The sequence below is a fragment of the Arvicanthis niloticus genome, chromosome 5 (assembly GCF_011762505.2).
Source record: "Arvicanthis niloticus isolate mArvNil1 chromosome 5, mArvNil1.pat.X, whole genome shotgun sequence".
NCBI classification, from domain to species: Eukaryota; Metazoa; Chordata; class Mammalia; order Rodentia; family Muridae; genus Arvicanthis; species Arvicanthis niloticus.
In genome coordinates this window covers 35,581,638-35,595,796 of record NC_047662.1, presented here as the reverse complement: position 1 = coordinate 35,595,796, position 14,159 = coordinate 35,581,638, and the positions used below count along the sequence as shown (strand labels likewise).

General features: G+C 46.7%; 1 protein-coding gene across 6 annotated transcripts in view; it reads left to right on the top strand.

Annotated features, from left to right (window-relative positions):
- Nucleotides 1-14,159, top strand: part of Eri3 (ERI1 exoribonuclease family member 3) — a 130,733-nt gene that overhangs the window by 40,105 nt on the left and 76,469 nt on the right. For all 6 annotated transcript variants that reach the window (XM_034503785.2, XM_076934358.1, XM_034503787.2 and 3 more), the window contains one exon: nucleotides 2,345-2,436. In XM_034503785.2, coding sequence (XP_034359676.1) covers nucleotides 2,345-2,436 — 92 coding nt within the window. The remainder of the gene's footprint in view (nucleotides 1-2,344; nucleotides 2,437-14,159) is intronic.

Here is a 14,159-nt window from a genome sequence, read left to right as displayed (position 1 = left end):
TAGAGCTTAGGCTGGGCTCAGTATACTGTTAGCGATGGGAAGGGATGGGAAGGGTTGCCGACAGATTGGAGTTGTCTGGTGGTTCCTATTGCCTTGTTTCGTTTAGGTAGAACAGGGGAGATCAGGCCTGTGTATCTGGGCAGGCTCACAGTGAAAGATGTTCACTAAGTTTTTGCCACATGGTAGAGTGTTAAGTGCCTCTTGGGGCACAGCCATGGCCATGCTGGCTGAGTCATTCTGACAGTCCTGTTCTGTTCTGCTCTCTTTTCCCCACTGTGAGTTGAGGTGTTGGGTTGCTACCATGTGGGACACTTACTTGAGTATATAGAGCCAGCCAGCCAAAGTAAGGTTTTATGGATTTAGGAAGCTCTGGGTTGATCTTATCTTTTCTCGTCAGTGAAGTCTATCTTTTCTTTTAGGTGACCTTGGGTAGAAGATGTGATAGTGTGACTACACATGTATGTCCATGCTCATAAGGGGTTAAGCTAGAGAGCTGAGGGAGGCAGATCAGCTGCGGGATACCCAGCCTCCCTGTATAGGATGTTCCTTGGCTGGGGTTGATTCTTAGGTATAGATACAGACTGTGAAAGGTTTAGAGACTGTGTGGTCTGCCAGTATGTGTTAGGGAGCAGCGCTTACATACTGGTTACTGGCCTGCCATAGAATTAGAGGGTGTTCTTGGTCTTATTACTGGATGCCTCCAGCATCTCAGAAGTGCCAGGGAGCTAGCTATACCTGCTAGATGGGCATTCTTCCTTAGGGCCCACATGTGCCCTCCATTACTACTGATCACACAGCCCCTCTGCAGTCCATTGCAGTTTTCTGCCATGTAGTCTTTGCTCTCACTAAATTTGCATCTGTTAATATTTTCAGTCATCAAGTATCTATTGTTTTGAGTCAGGGTCTACTATATAGCTTAGGCTAATTTTGAACTATGTAGCTAAGACGGGCCTCAAACTTGAGATCCTCAATTTCCCAGCTTACCGACTACTAGAATGGCAGGTGTGCCACATGCCTGGCAACAGGCTTGAACTGAGTAAAACACTGGAACAGGACAGCAGGATTCCTGCTCTCTTACAGTCTGCTAGGGAAGACAGATTTTAACTGACTGTCACTTGAACAGTCACCATGCTGGTGCTGTTGTCAGCAATGTTGTACCTTCTTCCTCCTGCAGTACAGGTGCTTGTTCACCACCCTGTCTCTCCTCTCAGCTTCTGTCTGTTTTAGGGGAGGCATTTGATACATTAGCACATATTATACATTTAATTCTCAGAACACCTCAGTAAGGATTGTCATCCTACCCAGTTGTATAGATGAAAGAAATTGAGGTTCAGTGGTGTTTAATGACTTTAAAATGATTTCTAGTCAACAACATAAGGAAGAACCAAGGATTGGAACCAGATGTGTCTTACTTTTAATTCTGTTTCTAACTACTGTATGATAGGGACTTAAAAAATAATCCTCCTATGCAAGTGGAAGCCATGGTATGATTGGCTGCACTCCTTCTCTGTGCCTGGGATATTCTGAAAAAAATAGGCAGTGCTTCATGAATTGTTTATGATAATTCTCTTGTTATATACCAATGTCTGTGTTTGTACTGCACTGTAAGTGCAAACAGTAAAACCCAGCTGGAGGCATGAAGAGAAGGATTTAGGTGTGCTTCCGAATGGTTTCTTTCCCTGTATAGCACTTGAGCTCAGTCCTCAGAATGCTCTGCTGAATTGGAATCCTTGAGTTGGTTTGAAAGCTTTGAGCAACTAGATAAAGCAGCATTGCCTCTCGGCTAGGAGGGTCTCTAGCTCATCAGTGGGACCTCCTTTGAAGGGAAATGGGTTTCATCTTCTATTGGTGAAGAAGAAGGTTCCTAAACACAGTAAGCACTTACTGCAAATCTGAAGAAGCACAGGGATGATCAAGGCTGCAGGTAAGGTCCTGTCTCAGTCTCTTTCTGCCCTGCTCTTAGGGCCCAGGACCGCCTGTTTCTGCATTGGGCTATGCCTTTGTGTGACAGCCAAGGAAAGAGACAGTTAAGTCACAGAAGGGTGTTTGGACTACCAGTTGGGATCACAAGCAGGCTGCCACACAGAGATGAGTAGAAGAGGGCTTCCTCTCCTACCACACACGGGCTGTGGTATCTCCCTGAAGAGATCATCCCCGAAGGGATCATCCAAGAACCTCTGTAGTCCCCAGCCAAGGCTGAGAGCACAGAGCAAAGCAGAGCATTCCTGGGAGAGATTACCATTCCTCCCGCTCTGGTTACAAGCTGCTTAGCTGTGTGTTACTGTTGCGCTGTTCTTGGGCTCAGGGAAAAGGATGACCTCACTTGTTCTTGTGTACTTTCCAGAGGGTCGATGAGTGGATGGCGAAGGAAGGCCTCTTAGATCCAAACGTCAAGTCGATCTTTGTCACCTGCGGAGACTGGGACTTGAAAGTCATGTGAGTATGCAGAGGGCTTCTTTGCTTCAGGGCTTGGCATCTAAGGGACCAGGCATTGCCTTTTAGGGCTTAAGCATTCAAGCCTGCTAGGGATCAGGGGTCCTTGGGTCTTTGAGGCCACCAGAGGTAGAGGAAAGCTGGGAGCTGTGGCTTCTAGGCGTCTCTAGAACAGGGCAGGGACAGGTTAGGGGCCCTGCTAGGACTGCTGTTGTTAACCCTTCCTGCTTTTGACAAGTCTTGTTGCTCACAGCAGCTCTTCTCATGGCTGGCCTGTGTGTTACTGACCCAGGAGGAAGCCATTAAAAGAGGGTCTTGAAGAAAAAAAAAAAAAAAACCTTTTAAACAGAGTACATAGTATATATTCAGAGTTCTCTAAGAACTTCACTAATCCTATGAAGTAAGTACTATTCATATTTCTATTCTGTAACTAATGAAATTAAGGCACAGAGAAGTTAAGTAAATTTCCCAAGGCCACACAGCCAGGATTCAGACTCGGCAGTTGGCTCCAGGGTCCTTTCTCTTAGCTGTTACTATGCTGCCCTATTATCTAGTATGTAAGACCCTGGTTATCAACTGAGAGCCTGATGTCTGATGAGAGAGGGCTGCTTCTGGGAAGTTGCCCAAGTCACCACCCTCCTCTCTCATCCTTTGTTCCCCACTGCTGCTTCTCCTTTGTCTTCTAATGCTGTCTAGTTGTGGAAGGCAGAACAGGTTCCTTTGCTGGGTTGACACTTGTGCTTCTTGTCTGTCCTCGTGGATACCTGGCTTCAGACAGCCCCCTGGGGACTGAGGGGGTGGGGGCGCTGTTTGCTGAGGAATGATGGAATCAATACCATTGTGTTCTTTGTAACTGAAGCAGCAGCAAGTGCTCGCTCTCTCTCTCTCTCTCTCTCTCTCTCTCTCTCTCTCTCTCTCTCTCTCTCTGTGTGTGTGTATGTATGTGTGTGCACAGAAGGTGAGTGTTGGTGAGGATGAGGTATAGACTACAATGACTATTGCTTTCAAATCAGGTTTTATCTTCTCATCAGGGTCCCTTGTCCCTCTTATGTTTTTTAGACCCTGGTCATTGAAGTAAGCTTAGACCTCCAGTTGGGTGTCAGGCCTGCTGTTGGACTTCAGCTCTGTTGGGTAGTCAGGAAGAGTGATCTGCAGAACACACAGGCACACAGCACTCACATGCCCCATGTGCACACAGACTAGCTGCACACCTCTAGGCTTGTTCCAGGGTGTCTCTGTGCTTCCACATGACAGGGCAGCTCTATGGGTTGGGTCTGGAAGTCTGGAAGCAGATGAGAATTAAAAGCATCAATGGCAAAGGTGAGAGGGCAAGGGTATTTCTTTGAAACAGGGCCTTGTATATTATTAGCCCAGGCTAGCCTTGCACTCACTATGATGACTACTGATCCTCCTGCCTCTACTTCTCAAGTGCAAGGATTATAAATGTGTTCCATCACACATGGTATATGTGGTGCTGGCAGTTGAATCCAGGGCTTTGTGCATGCTAGGCAAGCCCCTTACCAACTGAGCCACAGCTCTAGTCTAGGAAGGCTGTTCTCATTGTGTTTCCTAAGTAGCTTTGAAGCCTAGAGAATCTTATAGAGGGGCTTTGCAGTCAGGGGAAACTGTTCCCAAATAGAAGATGCTTTGACCTTGTCCAGGGTCCAGCTCCTCCAGGTAGCCTCTCCCAGACTCCTGCCTTGCAGTGCGTTCCTCACTGGTGTCTTCATCCTCCTAGTCGTGGTGCTTCTGAGCCTTCTGCTGTCACTTGTGAATTATGTGTACTTGCATGCATCAGAGAACTTGATGTGCATGGGACTAGTAGCCCATGCTACTGGGCTCCTTTATTTGGAGCTGTCCCATGAGATGGAGGGGCAGTTTTAAAGGACACTGTACTCGTTGGTCAAGCTTCTTCTGGCCTGTGCTGCACTGCCATTCTGTGTCTTCATGAGAAACAGTGCCTAGGTTGGGCTGCAGAATCCAAGTGTATATACTAACTACTGTCTCTGGTAGGAGGCGATGTCTCCCTTTTATAAACAGCAAACAAAACAAAGTAGAATACTTTGGGGGCTCACAGAGATAAAGATCCAACTAAATAGAAGGGAATTCTAACACTTCTCAGTTTGTGATGATTTGAGTTTGGTGAAGAAGTTGGGGCTCTGGAGAAAGGTATGCCAGAGGCAGCTGCTGCTAGGTAACAGGGTAGGGGAGGAGGGCCTTTGACTGCCTTTAAGAAGCAGGACTGCACATAACTGCTGGGAAAGCTCTTAATTAAATGTGTAACAAAATAAAAGCAGCCAGAGAGAGAAGGTAAGTAGTGCGGCGTGACCATGCACTGCTTACTGGTGTTCTGAAACCTTGGTAGCGGCTGTCAGTGGCTCTCAGCTGAGCCACCCTGTACTGTGCGCCTGGCAAAAGCTGCTGCTGCGGTTGACAAGGGTGTGTTAAATTGACACTCATAACTTGTTAGTATGTGGCTGACTTTGTATTCTGACATGCATTTCCAGAGTTAACTAAGTCTAAGGAATTCAGCAAATGCTCTCATTTCACACTCCCGTTTCGGGAGCCCCGCTCCGTCTCCTTGCTGTTGTTCCTTCAGCCCCCAAGCTGTTCGCATCACGGTTGTTGGAAAAGGCCTGATTAGTGCAGCACTGAGAAATGAGAACTGAAGTGGCAGGAGAAACCCCACTGCAGCAAAGAAATCTGCTCTTGTCATGACAAAATCATTTTGTGTCCATCTTTCTTCAGAGGTGGATGAGTAGATACTCCAGATTTGTAGGGCTTGAGGCTGTGGTCCCAGGTACTATTAATGTTAGTTTTAGTTTAGTGGGTTTGGACTTAATTTTCTTCTCCTCTTCCTTCTCTTCCTCCTCCTTCCCCTTTTGTTGTTGTTGTTTTGAGACACAGTTTCTCGGTTGCCCTGGCTATCCTGGAACTCACTGTGTAGACCAGGCTGGGCCTCAAACTCAGAGATCCTCCTCTGTCTCCCCAGTGCTGGGATTAAATGTGTGCGCCACTGCCACCACTCGGCTTTAATATTCTTCTATACTTTTTTATAGAAAAGATACTTTATATGGTTTAGTTTGTTTCGCTCCCTGTTTCTCCCTGACTGTCCTTTCCTTATCTTACTGTGCCTTGACACTCCCAAAGAGGATTCTTGTTTCTCTGCTTGGCCAGTTGGGGAGCGTACATCCTTGGGATGGAGGGCAGGTAGTGATGTCGTTGGTAAGGAGTGAGGCCTGTGCAGGGGGACATTTGAAGAACTTGACTTCTAGCCTGTGGTCTGTAGCTCCAGGCTTACCTACTGAACAGCATGTGTCTGAGGAGTACACTAGATGCTTCCCAGGTGGGCGTTTGCTCTAAGAAGATGGACAAAGGACAGAAGCAAGACTGGCGGGGGGGGGGGGGGGGGGGGGGGGGAGGCAAGGCTGACTGGAGGGAGGCACAGGCCCTCAGTACAGTTTGCAAAGAGGCCCTTTTTGGATAATTGAGCACTAGCCTGAGTAAAAGAGAGGTCGGGGACTGCTCAGAGTTGGTTCAGGGAACCCCATGCTACAGATAAGGGCAGGGCTGGCACTGGTCTTTAATTGGCTATATGCCTTCTGGGGTTTACATGCTATACCCTGGCTTGCACTCTGCAGGGGTAGACCTAGAACACTGGAGGTTTAAGGAAGTCTAGAGATTAGAATGGGCTTTGCTCACTGTACCCCTGCTCACTGCTGGTGAAGTGTGCACTAGGCTGTAGTCAAGTTGAAGAGTAAGACTGCTGGTACCCCAAGTGAAGTGATGAGAGACCCGCCAGAGAGCACTAAGCTAGAGGGTGCTGCCTGCGGCTCAGGCAGTTTCTTCTAGGCTCATTCAGTAAAGCCAATCAAGTCATCCTGAAATAGTCTTTAACTTTGTGTCTTCTGATTCTTTGACTTCTCCCCCTTAGTCACTTTTGCTGTTCATTCTTTCCTTAGTTTTTCCTAAGTCTTGGTGATTTTGTTTTTGAGACAGGGATGTATATGTATATGTATATGTATATGCATAAGTATCTGGCTATCCTAGAGTTTGCTTTGCAGACTAGGCTGGTCTTGAACTCACAGAGATCTCTCTACCTCCAGAGTTCTGGGATTAGAAGAATGCTCCACAGTGTTGGTGTTTCTTAAATACTGGTATTGCTTCTATCCCCGTCCTATCTTTCATTTTCCCTCATTCTAGTCTTTTTTTTCCTAAGAGAAATTACAACTAACATGATCCTGCCAGAGTCAAGAGATCTTCTCTATCAGCTGCTTGAAAATCAAGCTTTGTGTCCGGATGCTTCCTGTACCCCCACTGCCCTTGCCTTCCTCTCTTCACCCTCCTGTAATGCCTGGTGACATCACTCAGCTACCTTGTCAGAAACCTGAGAGCCACCCTTTGTCTAGTAGCCACAACCAGTTAATCTCCAAATCCTGTTGACACTCTAACCAGAGGTTTCTCCAGGTCATTTGTTCTTCTAGGCTCTGACTCCAGTCAAATCACACTTCTGCCTCATCCTGTCAAGGCACCTTTATTTTCAAGGTCAGGTCTACACTGTTGGAACCATCGAGGCTCTTGCTTACTTCCCTCAGTACTGTGCACTCTCCCACTTCCGTGTTCCTGGAGCCTGTTTATTTAGTCCTTCATGGAATTTTATCACAGCTTGTCTCCAATAAAAGAAACTCATCTGTTTCTTTCACTAGATTCTGAACACGATTGGAATCCTCAGACAAAGCTTGATGTGTAGTAGATGTTTAGTAAATATTTAAAATTTTGGGATGGTGATAGTGTTGGGGACCATCCTAAGACCTCACGTTTGCTAAGTACACAGTTGGTCACTGAATTATGCCAGCAAGCCACATAGGCCAGTAGTTTGTTAAACAAAGGACAGCTGAGTGGCCCTGGAGAATACCTGCTCTGGAAAAGGGCAGAGTGTTGAGTCTGTCTGAGCCTGGGACAAGGAGCTTATTCCTGGGCACATGGGAAGTACTGTATCTGAGAGGTTTGTGCTTCTGGGACTGGAGGCTGGGACTCCTAAAAGGCTTAAAAGCAGAGAGTAAACACAGCCATTGTTTATGGAGCACTTACCAGCAATCTTTGGTGCTGCTTTCACATAGTCATTTAAGTCTTGCCACAGTCCTATCAATTAAGTTATTTTTAAAAGTTATTTATTTATATTTATTTTTTAAAAGTGTGTGTTTATGCTATGTCATGGGACCAGAAAGTCAGAGGAAGATACTGGGAATTGAACTCAGTAAGGCATCAAAACAAGAGCCTTTACTGACTCAGCCATCTTACAATCCTGAAATATTTCTTTTTGTAACACTTTTTCAAAAGTTTTAAAAATAAGTTGAGAAACTAAGACTCAGAAATAAGTAGTCTGTCAAGGACATACACCCAGTTTGTTGACAGAGCAAGGATTTGAACCTAGGCCTCTGGCTCTCTAGAACCATTGTTGGACCATAGCCTTTGACCATCTGTTTCAGTCCTTGTTTTCATGATTCCCACTTTGTGATCTGGTAGGAACACCCATCTTCCTTGTCTGTTGTTTGCTCTGAAGGTCAGAGCCTGAGCTGTTATCTCATCTGGTGTTGGAGCTATAGACTTTCATGTTCCTTTTGGGGTGAAGGCATGGTTGTCCAGGATGTGGAGGGGATGATTTGGCACTGCCAGAGAGCTTTCTTGCAAGGCCACAAATAAATGAATCCTATGATCTGTGCTTTGCTTGTTTTGTTGTGTTGCTTCTAGTTCAAGATTGAGTCTCAGTGTTATAGCACAAACTGGTCTTGAGATCACTGTCCTGACTCAGCCTCTGAAGTGCTGAAACTCCAGGTGTGTGCCATCCACCTTGCTCCTGGGGTCAGTTATAAGGACCCATAGTCAGTACCATTTTGGACACCTGAGTCTCATGTTTATGTTTGGAAGCACAAAGGGCATCTCATCATGCCCCTGAGCTTATGAGCCCCTTGCCCAAGAGAGTGCCAGTTAATCCCCAGCTCTGAGCAGCATCACCTTTGATTAGCCGCCTGCTGGGGGAACAGCCATAGTAAGAACTCCCTGCCAGTCCTGACTTGTCTCATTCCCTGTTACTTTTATCTGTCACTGCAAGCACTTGGGTTCCCCTCCTGAACTAATTAAGTTTGCATGTGTTTAGACACATTGCCAAATAGGGCTTAGCAAAGCGGAACCGAGTTACATCTCTTTCTGAGTAGGGAAGCAAGGGTATATGAACACTCCCTTTGTGGACCAGAGAGAAGCATGGTTGACAGGCACTGAGTGTGTGTGCAGATGATGGACACCTGCCCTGGCTCTCGTAGGGTTACAGCAGGCCTGCAAAGCAGCATTTGGATTAGCTCACAGGTTCATGTGAAGGTCCTCTTACCAGCACACTTAGTGAAGTGGCACTCTGAGAGCTTATAGTGGAAAGAACATGGGTTTTGAAGTGTGCTGTTTCTCTGTGTACAAGCAGAACTGAAAGTCAAGTTTACCCGGATCTTTGTAAGCAGTGGACTGTATGTTGTGCACCCTCAGTCACCTCAATTCTAGATCCTACCAGGTAAAAGCGAGCAGAGTACAGTGTGGCCTTCTTGTTAAAAGAGTGTTAACAGGAACAGCTCAAAAACCCAAGTGTTTCCCTTTTGCCTAGAGGGCACAGTTTCCCCCACTCAGTTGTCTGTGACCCTGTAAGATGGTATCCGGGGAGAGGTGGAAGGAAGAGTAGAATTGCCGGGCCAGTACGCTGACTCACCAGGCAAGGTTAGATGCTTGCTAAGAATAGAGTTGTCCAGAATCTTTCCACACTGGAAATGGGGAACTGGAACTCAGCCCAGTAGATCTCCATAGTGAAGTGACAGCGGTCTGCATGGTTCTGTGAAAATTCATGCTGCCTTTTTCTAGTGCCAGCTAGTCTGATGTCTGAGATGCCCTGTTGTACAATATCCGTGCATTGTCTCCAGACAACAGTTAAGAGGCAAGCCATGTTACAGGCTCTTTCTGAAGTAAGGGATCTGTGTATTGGTTACTACAGAAGTCAGAAGAGTCCACTGAAAGCAGTAGGGTAGAGCCTCCATCCTTTATATAGGGGACTTGTGCATCCCAGTCATGACAGAGCTCTTGATGGAAAAGATTGTTCCCAGTCAATGCTGGCTTCCAAGCACATGAGATGTGCGAGGGCAGGGGAGAGGATGCTCCAGAGGTTGTATAGGAATTCTGGATCTTCAAGTTAGAGTCTAAGCTCAGAGAGAGTCAGAGAGAATGGCAACCAGACCTTCTGCCCTCCCTTCAGTTTCCCTAGAGCACTCTCGTCATCAGAGGTGCATTGGGTTAGCCCCAAGAAGGCAGCTTGAGTTGATGGGGTCATGTTTCAGCTGCAGCTAATCCAAGTCATTCGATATAAATCTCCCTGCTGCCTCCTCCTCCCTCCCATCGCCAACCCACAGACAGGGAAATGAATCCTGGCCCTCACCCTGAATACATCATGGCAGGCTTGCTTCTAATGAGAGAGGGCCATTCATTGTGGGGTGAAGCTCCCTGCAGAGCCTGGGATGCCATTAATTAAAGAAGAGCCACCTGAAGCCAGTCGTGCGGTGCAGCCTGCCACGCTCAGATGGAGTGGTGGTGGGGTAGCCTCGTTAGCCTGACAGCTTCTTGGGCTGAGAGTTCATGGGCTTGGAGGAGTGAGAGATGCTCCCCCCACCACTCCTGTGAACACAGATACTCCTGGAGCTGGCCTACTTAGAAACATCTGAAGGCCCCTCCTATGGGTCTTGGGCCTAGAACCAGCATTAAAGGGAGTATCTACTTCTGAAATGCAGCCATGGCAGCTCCTGGTTCCCAGCCTTTGCTTCTTTTGCACTCTTCATGTGGTCCCAGAGCTGCAGGTTAATACGCCTCTTACCATGTCACCTTTCCTTGGTACCTTTCACTGGGGCAGTAGTCTGTCTCGGAAGGACTTCATGGCTGGAGGGGCCCTGGATGAGAAGCTCTGTTTTCTGTCAGCTTTTCCTGCTCCTTTCTGGGTCCTTCTGGCTTGGGTGACAGTGAAACTCCATTGACAGCCTCATTGTCTCACCCCTGGGAAGGTGTGGAGGATTTAATTCACTGTGGTGATTATAGAACCTCTGCATGGAAGTTTTGCCCAGCTAAAATGGATTAAAGATAAAGATACTGAAAGTAGGAGCAGCCTTATTGGCCTCCAGAACTGGTGACTGAATGGTTCTTTACTTTTGAAAAGTGGTCTAGAAGCAAGTGTTGCTGCCTAGATCCTAACCCTAGGACTTGATATGTAGACCTCTCAGGACCATCTGTGAGCATCCTTAGCCCTTCCTCTTTGGTGGCAGCAGGCGTGGCCTCTCCGCAAGACCTTTCTTTTAGCCCAGAGTTGGGATAGTCCAGCTAGACTCTGTTCCTGGATTGTCAGGAAGGCAAATTGGGTCCTGTGTCTGTGTGTCTGTGTCTGTGTGTCTGTGTGTCTGTGTCTGTGTGTCTGTGTGTCTGTGTCTGTGTCTGTGTCTGTGTCTGTGTCTGTGTCTGTGTCTGTGTCTGTGTCTGTGTCTGTGTCTGTGTCTGTGTCGTCTGTGTCTGTGTCTCCAGAGCAGATTCTGGAAGTCTGGCTTATTCTCATGGTGTAGTCTGACAGATAAGGTGCTTTAGAGGGCCTAAGAACCATCTGGAGCATGGCTGGGCCATTTGATCTGCCTGTCTGTCCTCTTTGAGTTCACCTAACATGGATTGCAACCTCCCTCCCAGCTACCACCCCTAGGCTGAGATATGGGGCCTGCTGCTCTGTGTGTGGAACATTTTAATCTTCTTGAATCTTAATATATTTAAAGGTCTGCATATTTCCTGTCAGAGTGAAGGCTGGGGGAGCATGTCTCCCGATTAGAAGGAACTACCAGTGCTCTTAGAAAACATTAATACTTTCTTTTGTGTGTAGTATTTTAAAGCCAGTACTTCTTTTCTAAGGCCTTGCCTATTATTTTTGTGACTCTTGAATACAAACTTTTGGGTTTGTTTTTAATACCTTAAACAAACAAATGTGATAGGAGCCCACAGACCTTGGTGGCCTTGGTGGCTAAAGTCCCAGCCACTTAGGAGGTTAAGGTCAGAAAATTGCAAAGTCAGGGCTTACCTGTGTGGGCTACAGAGCAGTTCAAGACCAACCTGGGCAACCTCATGTCAAAACTTCATGTCATATGAAGCCTCATGTCAAAGAGTAAAAAGAGGACTGAGTATGTAGTTCACTGATAGATTGCTTGCTTAGCATGCCTGAAAACCTAGGTTCAATCCTTGGTTCCCCTCACCCCCAAATCAAGATATATAGAATAGATATAATAAAGTATATAAATATACACAAATACCTTTTTAACATAACACATTAGAATACAAGTATACACCTGTGTCACCATCATTCTAATCAAGATTTCCATCATCTCAGAAGGTCCCTGTGTGCTCCTCCTCAGTTAGAAAAGCCTACCCCTGCTAGTTAACCATTGTTTTGACTTATGTTACTTAGGGTATTATTCTCAACCCTCATAGAAATTAAGTCATACAAAATGTACTTCTCTGGTTTGTTTGTTTGCTTTTTTGTTTTTCCAAGATAGGATTTCTGTGTAGCCCTGATTGTCTTGGAACTGGTCTGTAAACTGGGCTGGCTTTGAATTCTGAGATCCACCTGCCTCTGCTTCCCAACTCTTGGGATTAAGGGTGTGCATTGCCACTAATGCCCGGCCAAAATGTTCTCTTCTGTGTTTGATTTATTTTGCACAGTGTAATAACAAATGATTCATGTAGTTGTATGGATGCCTTTGGCCTTTTTGTTGTTTAGTTTTCACTGTTTTGCTATAGTCCACTGTTATTTTCTCTTTGTTGGAGCACCTGCCTCATTTAGGTATTTAGCATATGTTTGCTGAATGAGTATATATGCGTGTTTTTGATATAGAAATATCTGTATGCCTATTGACTTCTTTCAACTGTTATTCTTCAAAACCCATTTCTACTCCATCAGCCTTGCAGCCTTCTGTCTCTATTCTGGAATCCACACTGGTCTCCCTTCTTTCTGAGGTACAGGTAGGGAGACAACTGACCCTGGGCCCATGGAAGAAGCCTTTGAGGCATTCTGGTTCACTTGTTTCTTCTTTTAGTAAATGAGTTAAGTACCCACTGTGTGCCCTGCACGGTTTTAGGAATTGAGGACATACTAGTAAACAAAAAAAACAAGACCTTCTCAAGCAGCCTGCCTTCATCGAGTTTGTCTTCTGCTGTATGTAACTGGCCTGCTGTCTGCCATTTAAACTCTCATGCCAAAAAAATCTTGCTCCTATCCCAGTTCTTCTGTCTAGTGAGGTTCTGCAGGAGCTGGGTGGCAGTGGCTTTGACAGGGCTTCTCTCGGTCTTAGAGCCCTCTTTCTTTTTTGTTCATGATGCCACCTCTGCTACTACTATGTGGCATTGAGTTTCTCAGTATTGGTGTTTCCCTTCCGCTATCCTAAAGTCTGATTCCCTCTGTGAGAGGAGAGAATTAATCTTCAACTTTCCATGCCTGCGAAGGTGAGTGGCCTCTGTTTTGTCAGTGCTTGCCAATCTGTACCTCTAATTCCCTGCCATGGTAATAGAGACATTATTCTGTACTAAAGCAAACCACCAGTTCTCCTTCGAAGATGCTGAGCAGATCCAGGCCCAAGGAAAGAAAGACAGGTCAGCTTGTAGTCGTTTCTCTCAGAGGCTCTAGCTTATGGGGGCTAGAGGGGTGTGGCTCCTGAGCAGCTTGGCTCTTGAATACAATTGCTGGATTTGTAAAGGGAAGATTCTCCATAATCCTGTTTTCCCTATCCTTCCCTATCCTATCCTACCCATGCTGAAAGGGTGGCTGTACCAGTTGGTCTAAATGAGGTTTCTTTTGACAGGCTTCTAATAGCACCTGCAAAGGGCAGTCTCAGCTGTGAGGCAGGGAGAGTCAAGGAGCATGGAGTTTGGGAGTTTGAAGGCCAGGGAGCTTTGTGTTTCATTTGGCATAGTGGCCTGTGCCTGAATGATTTGTGGACTGTGGGGCTTAGCTTTGTAGAGGTTTGGGAAGGGTGGCTGTGAGTGGGTAGGATAAATTCTCAGTGTCCCTGGCTAAAGGGTGACACAGCTCAGACTTCATAGTTCTATAAAGCTGATTCTTCCAAAGCCTGTGAGAATGTTGGTTTGGGGAAGAAAGCCAGCCAGCCCAGAGAATCCCAGGAGTCTGACAGGCCTTTTTCTCTGCGATTCTTTCTTGCAGGCAGCCCGAGGCAGCCTGTCTCTTTGTTAACAGAGTGACAGCAATGTGACACCATGGAAATAATTACTAACAAATCACGGTGCTGACTGCAAACAGCTCTCTGTCTTCAGAGGCATGTCAGGGTGCATTAGAGCAGGACTGCAGGAGCAGCAAAGGGGGCTGAGCCGCAGCCTGCACTCAGGCTCCCATAGCCTCCCCCACCCTGGCCTCTGCTTTCTGTATCTTACTTACTGCCATGTTGTTGGCCTTTGCCTGTCAGGTCAGCTAAGGGCCAGCTGGGTCTGCAGGTAGCTTGTGCCTGGTCTGGACAAGGGCACCTGGGTAATGAGAGGTGAAAGGGTGCCCCATTTCTCTGACTCACTCAGCTACCGGAGACCTGCTTCACCTGCCATGCTTTAGGGTTTAAGGGTGGTAGTACCTGCTCCAGCAGGACCCAGAGGGTGAGGGAAGCCTTGTGTCT